This window comes from Fusarium tjaetaba, assembly GCF_013396195.1.
Source record: "Fusarium tjaetaba strain NRRL 66243 chromosome Unknown NRRL66243_c0000140, whole genome shotgun sequence".
Lineage (NCBI taxonomy): Eukaryota > Fungi > Ascomycota > Sordariomycetes > Hypocreales > Nectriaceae > Fusarium > Fusarium tjaetaba.
The window spans coordinates 1-23390 of record NW_023501336.1 but is presented as its reverse complement, the minus strand read 5'-3'; the positions used below and the strand labels follow the sequence as shown (position 1 = coordinate 23390).

The 23390-nt window shown below is 48.1% G+C and overlaps 10 protein-coding genes across 10 annotated transcripts; 5 read left to right on the top strand and 5 right to left on the bottom strand.

The window, feature by feature from the left end:
- Positions 1 to 2813: 2813 nt before the first annotated feature.
- FTJAE_7063 (tyrosinase precursor (monophenol monooxygenase)) lies at positions 2814 to 3160 on the top strand (the record flags this gene model as incomplete). Its single annotated transcript, XM_037353741.1, has 2 exons — positions 2814 to 3057; positions 3108 to 3160. The coding sequence occupies 2 exons, from the start codon at positions 2814 to 2816 to the stop codon at positions 3158 to 3160; spliced, it is 297 nt and encodes a 98-aa protein (XP_037205802.1).
- An 87-nt stretch (positions 3161 to 3247) lies between these two features.
- On the top strand, positions 3248 to 5232 carry FTJAE_7062 (Tyrosinase; the record flags this gene model as incomplete). Its single annotated transcript, XM_037353740.1, has 7 exons — positions 3248 to 3256; positions 3308 to 3655; positions 3713 to 3860; positions 3979 to 4075; positions 4134 to 4634; positions 4689 to 4983; positions 5047 to 5232. 7 exons carry the CDS (start codon positions 3248 to 3250, stop codon positions 5230 to 5232), a joined length of 1584 nt encoding a protein of 527 aa, XP_037205801.1.
- An 841-nt stretch (positions 5233 to 6073) lies between these two features.
- Positions 6074 to 6916, top strand: FTJAE_7061 (uncharacterized protein; the record flags this gene model as incomplete). The annotated part of the gene is made up of 1 exon (XM_037353739.1): positions 6074 to 6916. The coding sequence occupies one exon, from the start codon at positions 6074 to 6076 to the stop codon at positions 6914 to 6916; it is 843 nt and encodes a 280-aa protein (XP_037205800.1).
- A 117-nt stretch (positions 6917 to 7033) lies between these two features.
- On the bottom strand, positions 7034 to 8496 carry FTJAE_7060 (cysteine dioxygenase; the record flags this gene model as incomplete). The annotated part of the gene is made up of 2 exons (XM_037353738.1): positions 7034 to 7465; positions 7510 to 8496. The coding sequence occupies 2 exons, from the start codon at positions 8494 to 8496 to the stop codon at positions 7034 to 7036; spliced, it is 1419 nt and encodes a 472-aa protein (XP_037205799.1).
- A 794-nt stretch (positions 8497 to 9290) lies between these two features.
- Positions 9291 to 10577, bottom strand: FTJAE_7059 (phosphatidylserine decarboxylase 2; the record flags this gene model as incomplete). The annotated part of the gene is made up of 1 exon (XM_037353736.1): positions 9291 to 10577. The coding sequence occupies one exon, from the start codon at positions 10575 to 10577 to the stop codon at positions 9291 to 9293; it is 1287 nt and encodes a 428-aa protein (XP_037205798.1).
- Positions 10578 to 11639: 1062 nt separating this feature from the next.
- On the bottom strand, positions 11640 to 13824 carry FTJAE_7058 (uncharacterized protein; the record flags this gene model as incomplete). Its single annotated transcript, XM_037353735.1, has 4 exons — positions 11640 to 12392; positions 12452 to 13027; positions 13092 to 13594; positions 13641 to 13824. 4 exons carry the CDS (start codon positions 13822 to 13824, stop codon positions 11640 to 11642), a joined length of 2016 nt encoding a protein of 671 aa, XP_037205797.1.
- Positions 13825 to 14891: 1067 nt separating this feature from the next.
- FTJAE_7057 (uncharacterized protein) lies at positions 14892 to 15660 on the top strand (the record flags this gene model as incomplete). The annotated part of the gene is made up of 3 exons (XM_037353734.1): positions 14892 to 14992; positions 15040 to 15399; positions 15531 to 15660. The coding sequence occupies 3 exons, from the start codon at positions 14892 to 14894 to the stop codon at positions 15658 to 15660; spliced, it is 591 nt and encodes a 196-aa protein (XP_037205796.1).
- Positions 15661 to 15731: 71 nt separating this feature from the next.
- On the bottom strand, positions 15732 to 17657 carry FTJAE_7056 (iron transport multicopper oxidase FET3; the record flags this gene model as incomplete). Its single annotated transcript, XM_037353733.1, has 6 exons — positions 15732 to 15882; positions 15926 to 16148; positions 16190 to 16754; positions 16796 to 17290; positions 17334 to 17384; positions 17583 to 17657. The coding sequence occupies 6 exons, from the start codon at positions 17655 to 17657 to the stop codon at positions 15732 to 15734; spliced, it is 1560 nt and encodes a 519-aa protein (XP_037205795.1).
- A 292-nt stretch (positions 17658 to 17949) lies between these two features.
- Positions 17950 to 19081, top strand: FTJAE_7055 (high-affinity iron transporter; the record flags this gene model as incomplete). The annotated part of the gene is made up of 4 exons (XM_037353732.1): positions 17950 to 18102; positions 18150 to 18592; positions 18635 to 18833; positions 18893 to 19081. The coding sequence occupies 4 exons, from the start codon at positions 17950 to 17952 to the stop codon at positions 19079 to 19081; spliced, it is 984 nt and encodes a 327-aa protein (XP_037205794.1).
- Positions 19082 to 19257: 176 nt separating this feature from the next.
- FTJAE_7054 (uncharacterized protein) lies at positions 19258 to 20061 on the bottom strand (the record flags this gene model as incomplete). The annotated part of the gene is made up of 1 exon (XM_037353731.1): positions 19258 to 20061. One exon carries the CDS (start codon positions 20059 to 20061, stop codon positions 19258 to 19260), a length of 804 nt encoding a protein of 267 aa, XP_037205793.1.
- Between the last annotated feature and the right edge of the window lie 3329 nt (positions 20062 to 23390).

The window sequence follows — 23390 nt, the reverse complement described above, 5'->3', positions numbered from 1 at the left end:
CGTGGAATAACTTTTCAGCCCTAAGCCAAACAGGTTCTCCCTTCACTTTACATTGGTGCAGAAACGACTAGACTATTGCAGAGTCAGCAGAGAAAGTACCTGTCGCAGATAGAATGCCTGCGGCGAAACACCCGCAGCTGTACATGACAAAGCTCCAATCTGAAGTTGCCACGATTGTGGAGAGCTTGTCTGACGTTGAATTGCGTGGTTGGTGGTGTACAACTGCCGACTTGCTGATTCACTACAAGCGCAATGCATTTCGGGCTTACCGCCAGTATTTATCTGAAACTAACATACGTTGCGTGGATTGAAATCACAATTCATGCACAGCCCGACTTGAAATAGACGGCAGGTATCCGTTGTTGAGATAAGCGGTCTCCTGATGACGAAAGGACCACGAATGACCGTATTTTGATCTGCTTAGTGGTCTATGGAAATCTCTAGTGCTAAAATCGAAATTTTGCATCTTTGGTTCCCAGTTAATCTGGACGGTGTACCGAGAGAAGATCTACGGTGGCCGGTCGGCGAGCCATTAGAGAAACCACCAATTGGTATGAAGATACGAAGCTCAAATAGGTAGCAGCATAACTAGCCCTTGAATATTTCATAGATAGGTCAGAATCAAGTAAATCAAAAGTTCATTGTGTACTGTTTTATTCAGTCTGCTCCCAATGATATAATTCATTGCTAAAATACGTTTATGGTCAATAGAGTCCGCGTCCGACCCGATGTCCTTGGCTCATAGAGCCTTGGGAGTCTCATCATCAATCAATGAATTCCATTGCCCATAAGCGTAAGATTTTATATAGATGGGGCTCAGCTGGAGTACTCAACAAGAATCACAGAGCAGGGTGCAGACAGCGATGACAAGTGAACAGATCAACAGTGTCTACATAAGCAGCATTCTCGTAGCAGCATTTAACTCGATCTCCTGGAGATGGCAATAGTCGAGCAGGTCTCACCTAACCCTTGAGCAAAGCATCATGTTTTGCGATTGAGTGACCATTCCATAGAGAACTTTACGAGGAGCCCTCATAATTCTATATTTAGGCTTAATATTAGAAGTCTGTAGAGAACGGTGATAAGCAAGAATAACCACTATATAAGAAGATACTTATAGCAAGACTTATATTACCCCTAGAACTAATATATGCCCTTTGCAATTGAAAAGCCCTCGGTGATCTCCTTCTAGGCTAAGAGCTTTTGAGACTAACAGTGTCCAGGTCAGTTGCAATCTGTCAAGCTTTGGTTGAACAAAGACTTACTCGGGTTTCTTTATCATTTACATATAAAATGTGTTTTATTCCATATAGACCTCAATCAGCTAGACTACTTGAACAAGATCTTCAGAGACTTAATGGGTGCCATGATGACTGTACAAAAACAGTAAAAGAGTCACAGTATCTTCTTTAAATCTTCCAGAGCCTTGATCTGATTGTGCCGTCTTGATGGTATCCTTATACTTCATTGTAACCCAGTACTTGAATTTGGGTCTCATATCGGTTGCCGCTACATGACCGTTTGTTTACAATGAGGTATTGCCAGTAATTCTGTGACTGTGCGATTAGCACTTTTAGAGCCCGGATGAGTTCAACGAGTTTAGAATACTCAGCCTTCAGCTTGTTTGAGATCAACGTAGCTTGTAGATTCTGTGGCCAATGTGGTCGCAAACAAGCATCGTTTTCGTCTACTCCAAGCCTGGAGTCTCCGGCTTTAGTACAAGACATCTTGTCAAGGATCATTCCTGCATTACGCCCATTTCTTGGCAGCATAGGATTATAGCTGCAACAATAGGTCTATATTGAATCTCACAACTAGATAGGATCGCGACTCGAAGGCCTACTAAAGTGTACCCTTGGACATCCCTTTATGCTTTCAGTGAGTCTTGTCACCACTTATTGTTGCGAGACTATAGTCTATTTCGAGACACTGTTTCCATGTGGCTTCAAACAAACATGGAATATCTATCGACTGCTGTTTGGCCGTGCTGTCTTATGCCTTCTGGTTTGTGATGTCTCGCTGTCGCCGGCATGAACGCTCTTGCATGGGCCGATCCAGATTAGATGGTGCTCATAGTGATCTTGGCATATATATGCAGCACCATGATTTTAAAGGCTATGGGCTCTTTCAATAAGCGAGAGCTCATGCCTCCGAGACAATGTTTAAAAAGGCTGGCTGAGACTGCTCTCAATGAAGTTTAAGTGAGGGGTTAAGACCTGTCCTGCATGAAGAGCTGAAAATTGAAGGCTTGGCTGAGATCAAAAGAATGCTGCGATGCACTGTGACAGTCAACCCAACGCCTGATAAGAAAAAGCCGCCATGGCTCGATATTATAGTATGAAGCCTAAAACAGGTGTATGCGTGGTTTCGGGGTTTATCTTCAGTTGTAACAAGAAACGCCATTCACCAGCTCTAGGCTTTTTACTGGTGCTAGAAACGCCACCCGCGCTTCCATCACCCCTAGCGGCGTTCGCCTAGGCCCTACCGGGTACTCTCCGCATACCTCGGATCGATATATTGACATTAGTTTGCATGAAATAGTTCAATGCATGTGATATCTCTACGGCGGCCGCCTTGGATAGGAAACGGCGATTGGATAGGGATGGGAGGACTTGTCTTACCGCATCTTTGGCTGATATGTTTATCTTGTCACTGCAAAAGCTGAAGTACTGAGACTCGTCGTGCCGGGGGGCACGAAATATATAAGCGCAGTCTCGTCCTCAGTTTGTTGGTTTCTATTGCAGCATACAGGACATTAAAAGCCCCAAAACCACCAGAAACACTTAAGTTTGAACAAACCAACTTTCGAAGTCATGGACAATATCAACAATTCCCATAAAGAGGGAGCTGTGATCGGCCTCCGTGAGGTTGCAGGTGTAGTAGAACGCCTCGACATCGACGTCATGTTGATGACGCAGCCGGACACCTTCAATTTGTTTCTCATCGCATTGATGGAGCTCCAGGCCATGAAGGAGAAGAACAAGGAGATAACATGGACACCTGACCCTGGCTATTCCTTCACCTCGAATGATATCATGTCTTGGTACCAGATTGCAGGTAAGTCTGTCCTTAGCCCACTTGCTCAATTGACTGCTAATTAGCAATAGGTATACATGGCCTGCCAGCTGAAGATTGGGCTGGGGAAAAGGATCGTGGATAGACAAACCGGGATATCAAGAGAGATGGCGATGGCTACTGTGCCCATTCCACCCCAACCTTTGCCCTGTGGCATCGACCTTACCTTGCCATGCTTGAGGTGAGAAGATTGACTCACCACGCAATATCCTGCTGATCACTCCGTTTATAGCAAACTATCTTCCGTCAAGTCGATAACATCGCCAAGCGATTTTCTGAGTCTCCCGACGTGTCAGACGAAGATAAGCAGAAATACAAGGCTGCCGCTAAGAAGTTTCGACTTCCATACTGGGATTATTATCGTCCCAGAGGGGGGCCGGTCACCTTCTCAGGAGTAGTTAACGGCAACACAACAACATCTCCATATGATTTTCATGCCCCGAGGATCTTTACGAAGAAGAGGGTCATGGTCAAGCGTCTCCCCGACAACAAGCTCATTGAGATGCCCAACCCGTTTTTTCAATTCGAATTTGACGAGAGCGGCTCGAACAGAATTGACTGGACATTTTCTCAGCTCGATGTGAGTCTATTATGGTCGTGAGAAAGATGACTTGCTTACATGTCCACGCCACAACAGCACGAGAAGCTGCCCGACGCCAAGAAGCGAACATGTCGTCACGGAGGCTCCGAACCGTACAATACCAGCTTACTTAACACAAGGCTGAATGAAGTGCGAGAAGATCAGACGCGCGCCTGTCTTGCCATGATCGAGGATAAGGTCTATAGTAACTTCAAAGCATTTTCGACTGACGCCATCATGGATCCTGACGTTGATGCCATAAAAGCCTTGAGAAATACCACTGGATCGATCGAGGGATTTCATAATGGCTATCACGGCTATAGGTGGATTTGCAGGAGACCCGGGGAACCGTGTAAAAGTTGGACACATGAGCAGCGTTCCTGTGGCGGGATTTGATCCCATCTTCTGGATCCATCATTGGTAAGTCAGACCGTCCGCTATACAGCCAGCAATTTCGGTTCCTGATACAAGATCACAGTCAAATTGATAGAATCTTCGCTATCTGGCAGGCTGCTAATAGCGGCGATGACGACAAGCATTGGTTCAATGAGTTGCCAGGTGCGGAACACCAAGCTTTGGGCGGCGCAAGCCTCCACCCATTCCGCAAGTGGCCTATCAAGCCGGCCAAAGAAGACAGGTATTGGACTTCTGATTCAGCCAAGCATACCGATACACTCGGATACACCTATGCTGAAACTGCCGGTGGAAAGAAAGGTGATCAAGTTCGTAACGAGTTCACGCGGAAATATGGCTGGAGCCGAAGACTCCTTGCCAGTGACGTGATTGGGGTGCCCCCGAAGGACATGATGCCTTTAGGCGTCTCCAAGGCCCAAGTCTTCCGTGGCCTGCCTTCTGATGATCTGTTCACGCCTCTGATACCGCCATCAATCCAGCCAAGGACGGAGCAAAAGGTCCTGGCAACATCAACCCCATCCTCCAAGTTCTCCCAAGAGTGGTACATTGATGTCGTTGTCGAGAGGTAAGCCCAAACAAGTTCTTGAATGTCGAGATACCCTGACTGGCAATTGTCCAGGATGGCTTTGAATGGATCTTACACCATTTTCTACATCATCGGTGACGTTGACGGTCACTCTGGTATGGAATGGTCTTCCCTCCCAGGCTTTGTTGGAGTTCCGCATATCTTCACTTCGAGCACTGAGGTTTGCGAGAACTGTGCAGACCAAAAGCGCCAAGTTCAACTTGTTACTAGCACAACTCCTATGACGTCGCTGTTACTCGACTATGTCAAAATTCGGCAGTTGGGTAGTCTGAGCCCAGAGCATGTTGAGCAATTCCTCATCGACAAGTTGAAGTGGCGTGTTCAGACTGTAAGTAGTAGCATTGGTTGTTAATGAGATGGAAGACGTGACTGACTGGATTCATTGCTACAGATTGACGGCAAGATCATTGACCCTAGACGCTTGGATAGAGATTATACGATGAAGCTTGGAATCAGCCGCAAGATTGCACCCATACCCGGGCAGGATGGGGAGGTTCGGTACACTTTCCATCCTAAGATCATCGACACCATCATCAATAACTCCTCACCTGAAAGTACAACCTTGGCTGCTCAGTAGGAATAAGCTGCCAACATCAAGTTTCAAGGTTATGTAGCAATTCAGTTAGGTTTCACATGCAATTCAATCAGATTACTCGCACAATCCTCACATGGACCTTGGCTTGAGCTGTTTAACAGACACATTCTGGCAAATGGATTACTATACAGATCATTTGGCAAATGGTCCAGATGATTCCGTTTCAGTCTTTCCGAGCGATAGAACTCCATAGAGCATGGTGATATAAGCACAACCACTGTGAAAGAAAATTCCTCTTCAGGCATGGTGAGAACACTGTGTCGGCCCTTTTCTTAACCATTTAAATCAAATGGATCAGCTGGACTGCCTCTCTCAACATTCTTATGATACCGCTTACTCTGCTCACTGTAATGGAAGAAATCAGGCACAGATTTTCTTACACCCGCAAGCAAACTTAGAAGGGTGACAGAGTTAAACGATATCTAAATTTTATCAATCATATTTAGAAGACCGCTTATGTGAATATTGTTACGAATGTGACCTGGTTTTGATCTTTTGGGCAACCAGAAGGCTCTCGTGATACGTTTCCCCGCTGAAGTAAGCCCCAGAGTGGCATTTTATCAAGCTTAAACGTCGATTATTGGTCATTCAATTTTCAGCTCTGGCAGCTATTGAATGGTGGCGGTGAAGCTGCATAGCTGAAGAAATGTGACTGCATGTCATCACATGCCTTCAGTTGTCATTCAAGGAAAGTTAAATAGAGACTTAGCTCCTGAGACTTGGTTCTTCTTTGTCCAAACCAAAGCAGTCAATCTACAATTGCGCACCTTCAGCACATCCACTTGCCATCCCAATTACCTCTACATACAATCAAGAAATAGTCATGGCCCGGCACACAGGTCTTGATCAGACAGATCTTTACGGAGCCAAGCTCGCGGAACTTGTCGCTCAAAATGTCTCAAACCCACTTCCAGCAGAAAATGCAATCAATGCTCGACTGACTGGCATTGATGGAACTAGTACTGCCGTCCTGGCAAGCAAGATCACGACGGCCACCAACAACTTTGGCGGCTTCGCCCTAGTCCTCCACGACGATCCAAAGTACAACGACTTCTACTGGCTCCAGTTCATCACCCGACAGCTTGTTGTCGATAATGTTGCCAAAACCGGTAAATTGGTCAACAGAGCATCGACTCCTGCATACGAGCTGGTAGACGCCGCGGCAGAGGTCACAGACTTCGCCAGTGGCGCTGGAGCATCAAACTGGAACACCTGTTGGGGAGTTGACTCTAACCTCACCAAGGGCTGGTTCGGTGACACGTATGAATACGCGCACTCAGACGATCTGAAGATAACAGCCATCCTGGACCCTCCGAGCGTTCTGATGGGAAAAACCCCAACCGACACGGAGAAAGCTTACTACAAAGATTGTCCGGACGGACTGGTTAGTATGAGGACTGAGCTGGGGAGTGGTCAGGGAATCTCCCGCGCCTACTTCTCTGACTATCTCTTGAAGAAGGTGGACGGAGGCAATTATCGCATCTATGCCCGCTTTGACCTGACTTTGACTTGGAACGCAAGGGAAGCAGACAAGAAGAACTTTACACTCAACACTTTAGCTTCCACTCAGACCAATACTTTACTCGCCTGCCATACTGCTGCTCTGCAACATAGAACGAGTCGCGGCGATGATTCGTTTCAGGAGTTCCGCAGCAAAATTATTTAGTGAACAGGGACAGTGGGTGCTGTCGTGATGGCAGGCACCGACGAATCTTGATGGAGCAGGGAGTGCGGAGACTGTAGTCGGTAACGCAGATAGTGAACACGGTTATACTTCTGAATTCTAAGCTGGGTGTGATTTCTTCCACTCCTCGTGAACCTTTTGCACGAACAGTCCATAGGCACTATCACTGTTTGGAATAAACTTCCTCCTATGCCCCTCCTCATCCTTCCAATAAAACGCCTCATCATGAATATTGTCATCATTTTCAAACTGATAGCACTGAAGAGTGATGCAAACCTTGTCCGAGGTGTTCTCCAGTTGATGGACCTGATACTGGTTCTTGCTCAGCCAAGTAACCTGACCTTCCTCAAGAATCACTGGGTTGCCAATCAATTGTGATGGACTTCCCTCTTCAACTTTGTCAAACCAAGATACTTGGATCTTGCCGGAGAGGACTCTGATGACTGCTGAGGCCTCGCCGTGCTGATGGATGGGCGACTTGTGACCTGTGGGCCAGATCTCCATCACGTAGGGGATACCGGGTGAGTCGGCCTGCTGGTGTTAGTTGCAATCTATATCGAGAATCGGGAACTTACCAGATTATCGCCAACAGTGATGCGAAGATAGGTCTCCAGCTTATCTCCAAAGGTGTTCTTTCTCTTGAGGATGTCGCCACAGTACTTATTTTCATCCCTGCAGCTCTCATCAATGGCTTCAGGCAGGTCCTTGAAGTTTTCCGGTCTAGCTGTGATCTTGGCCCCAGAGATGTTATGGTAAAGCTTCTGACAAGCCTGGGGCAGGTTGGCAAACGTCATGGCTGTCATCTTCTCCAGTATGTCAAGCGTCATCTCCGACTGGGGGATGACCACAGGCGGGAGATCAACTGTGACAGGGTGCCGCTTGTACTTGATGTCTTTGCTGGAAATTGGAGAACCATCTTGCTCGACTTCAGTTGAGACAAGGTGATCCATCCAGAAATCCTTCTCCTTCTCCTTCTCCTTCTCCTTCTCCTTCTCCTTCTCCCCCTCCTTCACTTCCTCCTTCTTAAATTGAATTTCCATGAAAGTCATGGAATTGTTAACCAGAGATTGGCCATACCGAATGCGAGCGTTGCTTCTGTCAACCGAGATCCAATAAGTCGCCTTCTTAGTCAACGTGTCAAGCAAAGCTGATCTTTTCCCTTTCGGAAACGTGACAAGGTCATAAGCCTTGCTCCTATCCTCGCCAGACTTAAACGTAAGCTTTTCTTCATACGCGACAAACTTGTCGGCATCTTTATCCTTCTTTGACAGAATGCAGTCAGTCTTTGTGATTTCAAGCTTCAGAGTTGGCTGTTCCTTTCGCTTTTCAGGGCGAATGGTAAATGTGACGCTTTCTTTGGGGGAATCAGCTTTGGCAGCAATGGTACCAAGACCTCCCACGGCAAATTTAATGCCAACGGGAGTGGTCTCCAAGGAAGAAGAGATCGAGTATAGAAGATTAGCGGGCTTGAAGGGGCTGATTTGGGGTTGAGCGTCGAGTGCAACAGGGATCTTATCCTGGGGTTCCCAAAAGGGATCAGCGAAGTGGGACGGATCGGCCATGGTGAAGAAGTGGTGATGAATAGAATGAATTGATGAGAAAAGCGAAGATGTCTCCCTGAGAGAAACTTGTTTGGTATAAGTAGGCACTCTTCAAATTGTGCTTTGACCTCAATAAGCTGATCCATCAGTTGATACACGGCCAAGCGGCCTATCGCATCCGTTGAATTCGTCATCCAAGACAATCCACTCAGTTGCAGGAGACTAGTGGTCTTCAGCTAGCCACAAGAAGTCTTTTCAGGAAAGGATCACAAAAATAGTCGGTCTGGAGCGCTAGAGCTTCCTTTTTGAGGTCGATTTAGGTCTTGCAAGATGCTTGAGTGCGGGGGTGCAGAGACATTTGCCGTGTTGGCGTGGAGACGAGGAATCACAGACAAATGCCCAATAATGTGCTATGAATCTCTTGAATGTACTGGAATACTCAAGGCATGAAATGAATTGTAATTTTGCCCCTCTGAGAATCTTCCTACTCATAGGTAGTTGACGTCGGGATTTATGATCACGAGTGACATAGTAATACCTATCTGCTCGATACCCATGCACTGCTCCACAAGAGTACAGCCTCTTAGATGATAAGGGCTCAGATCTGCAGTCAAAACTCGTTGAGTGGTTGATAAAACTCTGCCCTTGGGCTTCAACAGGCCATAACTGATGTATGTCTCAGAAGAGCAGGCCTCATTTCCGATAGTATCAGTATCACACGATTGCAGGAAGGTCAATGCCAGTTTCGTTTATTCGCCTAGATAGCTATGATCTAAACCGTAGGAGTATTCTAACTCCACGGGAGGAACCTCTCCTTACTTTTGAGGAGCTCTGGCCAAAATAGTACCGTACTTGGAGTACGTGTTGTTAGACGAAGCAACGAAATCCTCAACCCTGAGCCCCGCCTTGGGCTGGAATACACAAATGACATCCGATCCTCCAAACTGGAAGTACGATATCTCCTGTCCCTTCTCCACTCTATCACCCTTCTGAATCGTTATCTTGACGGAAGACACTTGAGCCATACCAATGGGAAGCACAGCGACCTTGCCCAGAACAGGATTGTCGATGATGATCATGCCGCGGGTCTGCAGGAACTGATATCCAGGTGTATCAGGAGCGTCTGGACCGCACATAACACGCCTGGGTTCACATTTGGAGTTGACCTCCATGTATGCAGCGCCCTGGATGTTCTTCGCCTCAAGAACCTCACCCGCAACAGGGGCATGTTGACGATGATAGTTGAAAGTGTTGAGGAAGGCATGCATCCAGACACCACCATGGAACTCATCCGCATAATCGCTTCCTTGAAGAAGGGAAGAGATCGTCCAAGGGAGATTCTTGATCATAATCACCCCGTCAGACTCAATGTTGACAATGTTCTGGTTGGCAACTGAATTGTCATACGTGCAGTCGGCGGGGTACACAATGACACGGTCATTCTCTGGCTCTGCAATGGGTCGCATGCCTGGCTTAAGATGGCGTGAGAAGAACTGATTGAAGGTACGGAAACCACCCTCTGGGACCAAAGCCTCGTCATAGTTGTACTTGGGAGAGTTCTTTTGACTGAAACTCTCAAGAGACTCTTTCGTGAGCGAGGCGGGGGAGTCCATGAACAGCCCAATAAGCTGCGCATATACGACTATCCATGAAGAGAGCCAGGTGAGCGGCTGGCCAACCTGATCAGGCGAGATGGAAGTCTGAAGGTTCGCCAGAGGAGGCTGGTCGATGATAAAGTAGAACATGCAAAGAATATCATAGATATCCTTTCCCTCATAGTTCTCATGAGGCACCCATTTGAGGAGATCATTAGCAAAGTCCAAGAAGGATCGAGCATCACTGATGTGCAGCTTGTCCATGAACTCGGGGATCTGCTGGTATGCAGAGTGGACAGCTTCATCGAGAGCACCAGGCTTGATGGTCTCAAGGTACCCCGTGAGGACAATGATGATGGGGTTGTAGATGACGGGTTCCTCGCCGAGTTCAGGCAAGGGGATGATACCGACAAGACCTTTGCGGATCTTGTCGAGGGGACCTTTGGAGGGAGGAGGTGGCTGGAAGCCGATCTCAGTATCAGGGGCAGTGGGAAGACCAGAAGGCATGATGATAGTTTCTTGAATACGGTGTTGAAGTGAAGTGGTTGATGAAGAAGAGTCTGGTAATCTGTCGATAGAGCCGGGGCATTTATACACATCGAGCCTCCTCCCGGCCTCTACTCTTGTTTTCCAAAGTTGACAGTGTCTGTTCACTCATTCCCCTTTCTTCTCCATCTACAGACTTCAATCGGTCCTTTGCCCCTCTCTGGGCAACATCAGAAGCAATTGCTTGCGCAACACAATGATGTGCTGTCAAATTATTCGTCGATTCCCATTCGGCAAGTCTATCATGTCTCACAACCCCGCGTTCGTGCGTCGAAGCCCCTCCTCGGTCAACAGCAGCTGAATGTGTTTTGCATCTACTGATCTTGAGGTGATTGGGTGGTGGTTGATTTCCCATCAAGGTCGAAACCTGCAGCTGGTCTACGGGGGTAGAATCAAGACCAGATTTGAATTGAGTTGCGGTGAGTGCTTTCGCCTCTTCATGTGAAGTCTGTCTGCAGACAATGCCATTGGGCTACTCCCCTTGCCTCTTCTCTCTTGTCGCACTCACCAAGGCTCGGTTACGACTGAGCTGCCTCTTCTGGAGCAACAGACATGCTGTGAATGCAATGTATGTCGCACCTTCGAGCGGGCTCCAATAAGCAAGAAATTTCAGAGTTTTGAAGCTGTCGGTAGCTTTTTCCGGGAAGATTGGCAGGCGGATGGAGCGGGCCGCATGCATGTCTCACTGATCGTTATGCTTTAGCCAGGAACTTTGGTCGTGGGCATACTGACCGCGTAAGGCATGGTTTGCTTGACAATGAATCGCAATATCAGTTTAGTACGGGGGCCAAAACCCTCGCTATCTTGTCTATATTTCTAAGCTGTGTGTGGTCATTATAGGCTCCCAGGTATACGTCCCAGGTACACGTCTCACTCATGAGCAATACGCCTACATATTCAACAAGTCTTCAGAGCCGTCAATGCTATCGAAGAGCCACACAGTCTTTAGGTGGGTTCCCAAACACTATTTCCACTCAACAAGCTCTTCCAGGGTTATCGTAGAATTGAGGTACGCACGCGAAACTAAGCATAGATCCGCTCCCATCTCAGCTTTGGGCCCTTGAGTTCAGTCGTCAACGCAATCTTTCCAACCTCCTCGTCCGGATTAACATCAGAAATCCGAACCTTGACATTCTTGATTGTTTCCAAGCGATCTGAGCCACTCTTTCCACTTCCATCTTGAGGTACATCTATAAATGGAGAGTCTCTCGTCAAACCAGCCAAGCTATCCAGAAAGTCCGGAGCTCTGATGCGTTGACGGATGACTATGTTGGCAATTGCGCAAATGAGAAGTATTGCCGTCGACATACTAGTCGTGACGAACCACGGCTTGTGCAACTTGTATATATCCTTGTCGAATTCCGTCCATGTTGCTGTAGTATTCTGCCATGGCACTGTCGCATTGGCAGAGGCCACTCCCTTGCCACCAGTCAACACATTTACTTCATAAGTTGACATAATAATAGTGTTGAGGGCAGTCGCCAGTCTCCGCTCGATCACCTCTGGTGGAACTGGCGCGAAGCATCCAAGCTTCTCCGTGCCATAGGGATCATCCATGTCTCGCTTCTGCGTGCCAAAGGGATCATCCATGTACTGGTATGCTCCTCCGCTACGCTGGAAGATCCCCCAGGGATCCCTCAGATACAGCTCTAGGATGCTGGGTTCGTGAGCATTTTGGCTTGCGCCTATGAATGGTAGCTCTGCCAGAACACCCGAGATAACCTTTTGCTTGAAAGGGCTGTCAAGTTCCCTTTGACAGGGCATGATGGTGTGTGTCTAGCCCGTTTGGCCAGGCATGCAAGGTCGGCATCGATTGTGGTTCTACTGCAACCCACTTCCATGTCGATGTACGAGGTGCTAACATCGCAAATCCTTAAAATGGGCGTAGGTCTCTTTACACCTTTAGTGGCTGTAGCATAGCTGCATTGGCCTCCCATCACAAGCTGCATTTTTGACTGTGGTTCCAGTTCGGATGACGCGAAGTGCTCCGCTATTGCCGAACTATTAAGGAAGTCGAACCAAATATTGGGGTATCCCGTTCTCCCAAATTCAAAAGGGAATTCTGCTGCATCACCGAATTCTAGACTGAAGGGGATACTGGAACTAGGTTCGTGCAACCATAATGCCTTGGAGCCGTTTCTGACCCATTCACTCCCGTCGAACGCTTCTCCGCACGACAGAGTCTGGTAATGAAAATGAACTGTCATGGTTGAGTTTCCTGGTCCTTCAAATGACCCACCTCTGATGGGAAGACCAATGAGAGATGCGTAAGGGACGACTTCATCTTCGGGGACAGATATCCAGGCATGCATTTGGGTCATCGCTGTCGTATCCTGGCAAGAGTTCCAGAAAAGGAATCCGAATGTGTCCCCATAGATCCACACGTCCTTTGCGAGATGCTTCTCACTTTCCTCCAAGGCCAGTTACCGTTTCATTGTAGCGTGGGCTACTTGTGTTGGCATGAGAGACTCGGACATCCTGTGTCAAAGAAGAGGCAGAGAGAACGGTTCTCATGTCAGTTAGGAGATATCGTTCGTCAACTCCTCCCTGGAAGACACCCGCTCCAGTGCGATAGTACAGGTGAACCAGGCTTCTGTTATTCCCCAGGTAGTATGTTGCTGGCGTCTTTGTGGAAATGGGATTTCGCTGGAGACCCAGTGAGCGCAGTGCGGCTTGGCCTCCTAAAGGACTTAGGGACCATATAGCAATGACACCAATAGCCCAACTACCAATCCAACCCATCGTAAGGATGTTCTTCAGGGCAGATGCCGTGGTCTGGCTGGTCAAGAGGAACTCTAGGGAGCCTAGCCTCGATCCTCTTTCAGCACGGAAGAGCGCAATAGATTTGAGTAATGGTCCAAGGACAGCAGCGAACAGAATTGGCCATAAGGTGGAAGCAACGCTTAGGACTTCTAGTACCGTGTCGCCGAATGAGCTCTGTTTCTTTCCGTGCAGGTAAGCCATCATGGCAAGGATTACTATTGTCTGGTGAGCTTGTGCGATTCTCTGGCTCTTGAAACTTACCTGAATATACGATAGGGATGAGAAGAAGGAGTATAGCTAAGCCCACTCTCCGGCTCCAGGACGGCGAAGCATGTTGAAGGGACTCCCCGACACCAGCAGAATGGAGGAGTGAAGCATTTCCAGATACACGCGATCCAGTTGCTGAGATGAGGCTTTTCAACTCCAGTCGCGCAGTTTTATCCATGATGCAAATATCTGTATAATAATGAGGATCTTGAAGATACCCGCATCCTGAGCCCAACTGGGGGTCTTTTGTATTTAACCCTCCATCGTAGTACTGGTAGGTAGAGATTGAACCTGGGAGACAATAATACTTGTGAAAGCTTCCCCCAGGTGTGGTGGCTCTTTGCGTTGCTTATTCTTTCCACCCGGAGGTTCTCATCCCTCGAGAGCCACATCCTTAAGAGGCATGCGTCTAACTGCATGAGTGTCCTTGACTTTCTTTGGTCAGGTTTCTCTTGCGCGTTGCACAAGAGGCTGAAACTGTCCCAATAATAGCATCTATGTGACAACCGATGGATGCTGTTGGTCGAGAAGGCCACAGCCTGCCTTAGAGCTGAAAGCCAAATGCAAGAGCCCCAAGCCAGCCAATGTTCATACCAACGAGGTCACGAATCAAAGTATTTACTACAGAGTGAAGAACTGCTATGATGATATTTCAGTGATCTGAAACGGTCGAGTATGTTCGAGATCGCTGCAATGAACTCAGCCCAACCTTATAAAGTCAACTTCAACGGTTCGTTGAAAGTCGATTAAGAACTCAGCTTATCGATAACATCCGACGGATACGGGATTCCGCTAGCTCAGTGATCATCCCTGCAAGATAAGCACTAAGCCTCCGATAACCCTGTAACAAACCACCAATCGCCAATCCAGCGGCGGGCCAGACCTTTTTTGGCTCGCGATGTCTCCAAAACTTGGTTCTCTCGATGCAAGATCCCCAATTCTTTCCTCAAAGCCACGAATTGACGATGATCATAAGTAGCTAAAATGGAAACTGCAGCAGAAGATCAGATCTAATCAAATGTTTTTCGGTCATGGAACGGTTGAAGTGGCGGGGGGATCAGCAGCTGAAACGAAGGCGCCTCCAAAGGATCAAGCTAGGAACCAGGGTCTCCCCAGCTTACGTACCTATTTTGTTTAATCTTCCCTCGGACTCTTTCAATGCGAGCTGTCTCATCTTTTTAATTCAATCCAAAATCTCATCTTTATCTTTTTCATCACAGCCTCAATTCCTCACAGCCCGTCAAAATGTCGACCGTATCGCCAGAAACAACAAACGCGGATGTAATCTCGCCTCCAAAATACACAGCAAACGCTGAATCCCCCCGCGACGAGAAAATCGCAATTGAGTACGCTCCCCTCCACTAAATTCCACACGACGCTGACAGTAGCAAAGACAACCAAAAGTCGACGACGAAAACCTCCCCGAAGTCGTTACCGATCAAACGAGCCCAGCGCAAATGAGTCCTCCCCCCGCAAGCGAATATCGTCCCGTCTCGACTGTTTCTCCCGCGCCGGAAAGTACACTCAACTGGGACGGTACACAATCGCCACCGATTCTACAGCACCCTGCCCTTGCGCAGCAGCAGTACGCGGGACATCAGTCCATGGTCGTTCCAGCGCAGCAGCAGGTTCCCCCTGGAGAAACTGTCACGCCTTTGCATTTGCTAGCTGATCAGGCTGATATGATGGATTGTCCGTTTTGCCAGCGTCGCGCTGAGACAAAGGTTAAGAAGTCTGCTTCTTCAATGACACAGTACGTTTACTCCCCAATTGATCATGTATGGGGTATCTAACGAGATGTAGTATTTACGCAACCGCTCTTTTCTTCACGACTCTTTTTGGTGTTATTTTCCCGTACGCATGTCACTGCGCACCAAACATTAGTCATTTCTGCAAGAACTGCGGTCGCAAAGTCGCATTCAAGGAGCGAGGTGGACAAATGGAAGCACTCGGCACGCCAGATCATTTGAGGGAAGTCTCAAAGTATCCAGCCGCACCACCAAAGCAGAAATAAACTATCACGGAGGGTGTGGGGCGTTGGTAGCGATCTATTGTCTAATCTAATGTTGCGGCTCTCTTCCGCGACTAATGTTGTTGTGGCTCTTCTTCTGCGAGGAGAGGTGCTGTCTCGGGAGTCTTTCTGTCCTTCTTCATTCCGTAAGAAGCGACTGTGTAGATACCGAAAATACCCATGAATGTACTGAATGCGAATGCGAGGATGCCTTTGAGCGTGAAGCTGTGACTGTTAGTGGTGTGCCTCAAGGGAATGGGGAACGTACCCTTCTGGAAGCCGTGGTGGAGGGACGTTTTCGCCCGTGAGATCGAGGAGATCAGTGTTTCCTGCTGCGTTGCCGATGGTGGGAATGTTACCGGCTTTGCATGCGTCGAGATGATTCTTAGGGAGTTTTAGTGAAGCCTGTAGGGCGAGGGGATCTTCAACGAATGTCGCGATCAATCCGGACGTGACGTGCCATTCGATATGGCAGTGGAATAGCCAGACACCTGACGATTAGTTTCGTTCAACACTCATTCAGGAGACCTACCTGGGTTATCAGCCTTGAATCTCAGCACCACATTGCCATTTCCGTTCACGACAACTGTATCTCGTCTCATCGGCGTCTCCGCAAACTCCACCGATCCATCAAAGTCACCAGCGTCATCATCACTTCGATACAACACCTGGAAGTGATGGCCATGCAAGTGAAACGGATGCCGTCCATCATCGTGATTGTTAATAACCAGCTGCACAATCTCATCCTTCTCCAACACAAAGCTATGTGTATACGTTCCATAGATCTGAGGATTCGTCGCCTGCTTTCCACTCGTCAACGCAGTGTAGAGTGTCGGAACCTTGGGAGCTCGGTAGGTGATGTTGTTGAAGAAGGCGTAGTTTGCACCGTCTCGGAGGTTATCCATGATTACATCCAACTCGATACTTCTGCTGGGCTCAGGAAGGCGAGCCATTTCATCGTACGGCACAAGATCCATGTCATCATAGGGATCAAAGTCGTAGACGACGGATGGCTTGGGAAGAGGCTTTTCTTCATCGTATACAAGCCATCCTGTGACGTTCCAGTTGAGATCATCGGGAAGGACATCAAAGAGATCCTAAACGGTCAGCCATGTAAATCAAAGAGTGGCAAACTTACAGTATCCATGCTCGCAACAATAGGAAAGTTGGCAGATGAATCCTCCTTCATAGTGATCAACACACTGCATCGTTGTCCAGCAGATAAATAAACCATGTTCGCTGGAGCCGGCTTCGTGTATGCACCATCAACCTCAACAATCGTCATGTTATGTCCCTCAATCCAGAAATACTGTCCCGCAAAGGCACCGATATTCGCTAATCTCAAAAAGTACGTCTTGCCTGTTTGGACAGGTACTTTGAGATCCTGAGTTTCGTTCATGAGAGCTGCTTGAGGTACAGGCTCTGCACCAGTGGGATTTCCTTTCCTCATAAACTCAGGTATCAGTGTCTGCATTTGATCGTGATACCAATCCGAGACGGTCATGACAAGTTCTTCATCGTATTTTCCTTTGAAAGGTGACTTTTGATCGTGAATAATAAGAGGTCCCCGAAGACCATCTGGATATTGACTCTCGGTATGTGAGTGATACCAATACGTGCCCGGTTGAGTAATCTTTCAAGTCAGTACATCCTCAGTACAGAATTAAGAGACATACCGTAAAGTTGTAGAGAAACGACTCCCCAGGCTGAATAGGACACTGCGTAACCTGCGACGGCCCATCCATATGATTCGACCCATTCATAAAAAGCCCATGAAAATGCAAACTCGTCGACTGATTCCCCAGATTATTCCTCACATTAACCAAGACCGTATCCCCAACACTCGCCTCAATCCTCGGTATCGGCCACGCCCCATTAATCCCTATCGTGGGCCTCTCAAACGCACCATCTGGATTCGCCCTCACCCAGTCGATAGAAAAGTCATAAGACACCGTCGCAGCCAGAGCCGCCGGCAACAGAGTCAACCGTGAGATCCTCATGTTTTGACGTGCGAGGTTGGATGAGGGATTGGGGGAAAGTGGATCTTATCAATCAGATAATCCGACGTCGGACGCAAAAGAGAAAAATGTCATGTTATTATTATGCGCGGTTATTTAAGATTTAGGGCTTCTCTTTGGACAGAATTTTCTTAGCCTGGTTTGATTCGACGGGTCATACGATCAATTGTGGACATCGTGTGACCCTCTAGTCTCAAACCTCGGCCGAGAGCGGTTATCGGAAATTCTGTTATCTGATCTTTTTGATCCTTCATCGTCAAAAACATCATCAAAAATGCTCGATTTATTCTCCGTGCCCGTGTTCGTCGTCGTCTTCCGTGAGACCCTCGAGACTGCTATCATCGTCTCGGTGCTACTGGCCTTTCTGAAACAGACGCTCGATGGATCTCAGCGCGATGCTGGTATTTATAAAACCTTGCGCACACAGGTACCATGAACTGAGTCAATTTGAAGCACAATGGCTGAATTCTTTAGGTCTGGCTTGGAACGGGCTTAGGTCTTGCGTTGTGTCTCATCGGCTCTGGTATAATTATCGGGATATTTTATATTCTTGGTAATGATACTTGGGCTGATCATGAGTATTACTACGAGGGAGTGTTTTCGCTCATTTCTGCTGTAATTATCACCATCATGGGCGGTGCGTTGTTGCGTGTTGGTAAGATGGAGGATAAATGGCGGGCGAAGTTGGCAAAGGCGATTGAGGCACCAGTAACAACTCAAGGAAAACGAGCGTGGCTGGTCAATCTCTTTGAGAAGTACGCCATGTTTGTGTTGCCCTTTATCACTGTTCTTCGTGAAGGTATCGAGGGCATCGTTTTCGTCGCTGGTGTCTCATTCTCTGCACCCGCTTCTGCCGTTCCTCTCCCCGTCCTAATGGGATTGATGCTAGGCGGCCTTGTCGGTTATGCCCTCTATCGGTAAGTCAGTCAACCAACTGACAAACGTGTCTAACATCTCAGGGGCGGTTCATCTGCGAAACTGCAATATTTCCTCGTCGCTTCAACGTGTCTTCTCTACCTCGTCGCAGCAGGTCTCTTCTCCCGCGCAATCTGGCTCTTTGAGCAACAGCAGTGGAACAAGGTTGTCGGCGGCGATGCTGCGGAACTCGGAGATGGTCCTGGATCATACGATATCGACCGGAGTATCTGGCACATCAACGTGAGTAGCCTCCTCAGCCTTGCGAAACCCAACTGACAATCTAGTGCTGCAATCCTCAGCTCAACGGCGGTGGAGGCTGGGCTATTCTCAATGCTGTGGTCGGATGGAACAATTCTGCTACGTATGGATCTGTGCTTGCCTACAACCTGTACTGGGTTTTTGTGATTGCGCAATTTTCGCTCATGTCGTTCAAGGAGGATCACGGACATTACCCATTGCTCAAGGAGGAGGGCACAAGGACTGATTAATGTCTTGTTAGTTCCAGTAAATACATATCCATCGTGTGCGCCCAGATACTCTCTACATGTCCTTTTGGCTGTCTTCGCCGAAGCGTGCGCCTTGTCAAAGTGTAAATAGTCCACAATCGCTCCAATTGCTTCACCCTCTTCGCCAACTGTTTTATCCACCCTCCCCCAATTGTCCCTCAGTCGTCGTATCGCGGCTTCTTGCGAGGTCGTCCAGGTCCACGTGCAGTCTTGCGCTTCTCGGCAGAAGCGCCGCTAGCCAACTGCTTAGCCTCGAACTTCTCCAGCTCACCCGGTGCGATCAATCGCAGCTTCTCCTCGTTCTCCCAGGTAGAGTCGTTTTGCTTGTAGCCGACCCACTGGACTTGGTAGCTGGTCTTCTTTCTGCCAGCGGCGGGGATGCACTTGAGGATCTTGAAGACGTGGTAGATGTCCAGCTGGGTCGCCTCCTCTCGGCCTCCTTTCTTCTCCCAGTACTTGTAAACGAGCGTGGGGACCTGCTCTTGCAGACTCCATTCTGACTCCCAGGTGGTTTCGCCACCTTCCCATTTGACTTTGATGTCGACGGTCGAGTTGTCGGGGTCGACACGATGCTCAATGAACTCGTCAATGGCCACATCTTCCTTAAAACCGGGATTGGCGGGTTTTGGCGCATCGCCGTTGACCTCGACACCGTTAACTTCGTCGCCATTGAGCTTGTCGCCGTTCTGCTCAGGGTTCTTATCGGCGGGTTCGGCAGGGTAATCGGAGACGACGGCTGCAGATTTCTTCGCGGGGGTTTCTGTCTTAGGGGTGCTGACTTTGGGGGTCCCGCGCGGAGTGCCAGCCTTGGGTGTGCCAACTCGGGATGAAGTTCGTGGGGTTGCGCCCCGAGGAGTGTTCCCACGAGGAGTTCCGGTTCGCAGCGCAGGAGAAGCCTTGGTGGTGTCGGGCTTCTCGCGATGGGCCAAGCCATCTTCCTTGGAAGGGCTCTCTGCAGTCATAGCGTCTCGGGTTCTTAACGGGGAAGCTGGAAAGTCGTAGGGATCTGGATTGTGAGCGGACGAAACGAAATGCGAAGAGGAGAAATACCTTTGTTGGGTGATACCATGACTCTGCAGCGCAAACCACGATAGTCGCGATGACTTTGCGATTGATCGCGTTGAGTTGAGTTGTGTTCAGCGGCTGTGGGATTGCGTCACTGTAGTTGGTTAGATGGCTGGTCGCAAGTTGAGCTGAGCGTGGGCGCGTTGACCGGCAACGCGTTGATATGGGGCTGTGACGCCACAATCAGCCACCACGTTTGCTGACTGTCTATCGGCAATTGATGCGGCTGCATATAATGACATGAACAGAGTTTGCAGGGTGAAAGAGCTCATCTGAATGTTTTCTTTTCTGCTGAGAAATTGCTCGTGTGACTGATTCACCGACCATTGAAGAGATCGGCATCTAATTAGAACTAATACGGGCTATGCCGCTTGTCATGACTATGCCGTCATCGTCAAGAGCACACTATTCCTGTCAATTGGCAACTCGCAAGGTTGCCTGTTATTATTGGCAGTTTTATAGCTGATAACTAGTGAATGTTGCCTGTGTCAACAATTGACATGATGCGATGCATGGCGATCAATTGAGGAGTCTGCAATCTGTTTCGGCATGCTCGGCATGCACACAGGCGTTAGGAACCAAGGTTTAAACACTTTTCACTGTGCAACGATATTAAAAACACCTTCGCCAACATCCTAGCGGCTGTTTCATCGCGGGTGAAGGGCATATCAGCTGTTGTGCTGCCCGCAACGATTGGTGGCTGATGCTCATATCATGAGACCAAGCTACAACAGACCATCACACTTTTGCTCATGCGGTATCTTCCCAATGTGCAGCAAACAGTCCCACGTACCAGAACTTTACATTAATTTGAACCATCCGAGAATATGAGGTCTTTAGATGTGCCGTTGTTACAATCCTAGCGCTTGCGTCCTTACCCATGTGTCATGATGGCTTTCATGTGTCCCGCCAAACGTCTGAGTCAGCTTCATCTCAGATAAATGTCAATGGGACTTTTCAACTGCATTTCATCTTTAAACTAAGCTTCTATAAAGGTAAATCGGTGTGACTGAACACTTCAGAACACTGCATCTGCATATGCAGGTGTAACTCGAAAGGCTGTGGTCACGGCTCATGATGAGCTCTTTGTCTCTTAGTATCATCTCCACAATACCAACAAGAGTTCATTGATAGGCCAGTCGCTCTGAGAAGCCTAGTCGCCCTTATTTCAGTCAACTCATCTAGTGAATGGGCTCATTTGTCCTCGGTGCAGGCTATCTCTGGGCTCAGTTTTGTTCTCAGCTTCTCAAGGGCCAAGCCGCCAAGCACTCTACTCATGAGTTCTTAGGCTTTTATCGGTTTCCGAAATTAATACTGGCTAGCATATAACTAAGAGTCTCCAGTGCTCCTTGTAAAGTATAGCTGTTTTATTGAGTTGCGTATAAACCAAATGAAGGATCGTAGGGTCACATACTAGAGCTAAAAGGCTAACACAGAGGCTCTAAGGCGATTAATTACTACCGAAATTACACATAATATCGATTTAAGGATATCGAAAAGCAAAAATAAGGAGAATTTGTTAATGCTGATAACGTAAATCAGCACTAAGAACTCATATCAGCAGATTGAGCGTTGTTGTGCATTTACTTAAGTGCAGTGGACCAAAAGCCAACTAGCTTATCCTTAACACGGCACACTACAAATCCCAGAGCCTTTATATAGTAAACGTGGTCATAGTCCTAGCAATACGCCAGTAATAATTCTTTTAGGTATTCAAATGGCTCTATAACTTATATAAGCGTGAATGGGCTCTTCGGGATGTTAAAACAAACCTCAACTGCAGGGTAAGGTCAAGCGACATGAACACACAAGCAACCACTCAGCGAAAACCAATTGCAAAAGCCCTCTATTAGTAAAGAAGCACCTTAAACGCCATCGGATGCAGTAGCGGGGAGATCATGCTAGGTTAATAGCCGCCAGGCAAACTAACGCCACCCGCATTGTCAAGGATACAGTAGTGTCGTCCTCGATCGTACTCCTCAGTGGGGAGATGTGTGATATTGGACACGAGATCATGTAAGTCTTACTCTATCCAACTGCTGACCGTGGGATTCTCGATCTATGATCGGTATGTTCCTCCTTTGGCGATGACTCCATCTCGTGCCTGGATTGCAAATAATCGTCTCTATGATCTGAGTTCCAGATCATCTTGGCAAACAACATTCACGGACAACAAACACAGAATAGGCAGTTAAATATAAGATCCTTCATCCTTCAGACGAAAAATTCACCTGAAACCCGGTTCAAAGCGTGCAAAAGCGAGCAGAAATATTAAGTTAAGGGACAATCCCTTGGCCCGGGCACGTCATCGGCCAGCACCCAACAACAAGTTAGCTTCAATACAAGCAAACCAATAGCTCAGCAATTCACTACACAAAGCCAAGAAATAACAAAAAAAATGTTCTTGAACTTTTGTTCAAGCTACTGTAGATCAGGCAGGTGAGCTTACTTGACGTGGTCTGAGGCAATGATGGTGATATTTTCGTAGCTCCCGTGTGGCGAGCCTAAGCTGAAGCAGGGATCTTCGGGGAGTACGGCCTTACAGGCTGAAAGGGTTTGAGTCTATTATTACCCCTTAACTGTCTTTGGAAGTATGTGTGTTTATCACGCAATGCCTCGGGGAGTCTGGAAGTGTCACACGAGGTGGTGCTCCCTGTTACAGTTGGCGGGATGAGCGTGGGATGTAATTTTCTACACAAGCAACCACTTCCATCGCATGCAACTGTTCCCTGATGCAGGCTCACCCGGTCTTCTGATCGTATACCTCCTACAAAAATATCCACTGCTGAAACTGGAAGGTCGTTAAAACAAACACCTAAACTGAGCCTCAACAAGCCGCCGTCCCACGAGTCTGGATCCATATACTGTACAAGCGGCCCTCACCCGGGGAGACTTTTTCACACCCATGCCCAAAGTGGACCAACTACGCATCTCGTCCACATCCCATTGGCTACCTGGAAATAAGCGTGCGATCACCTCAGATCGCGTCATCGTCCTAGTCACTCTAAAAACACCAAGCAGATATTTTCATGACACATTAGCTGCCCACCCAGAGCTTCACCCCGGCCATGATTGGTGGCTCACCGAATGGCACGATTCAAGGATCGTGCCGTTCTGGCGGCCTTCTAGACTTTTGGGTGGATCACCCAAGCTTTTTGTAATTTTTTGCCTTTGCCTGGGGTTTTAAGTTATGGGGGAGGGAGGGAGGGAGGGTATTAAAGGGGAT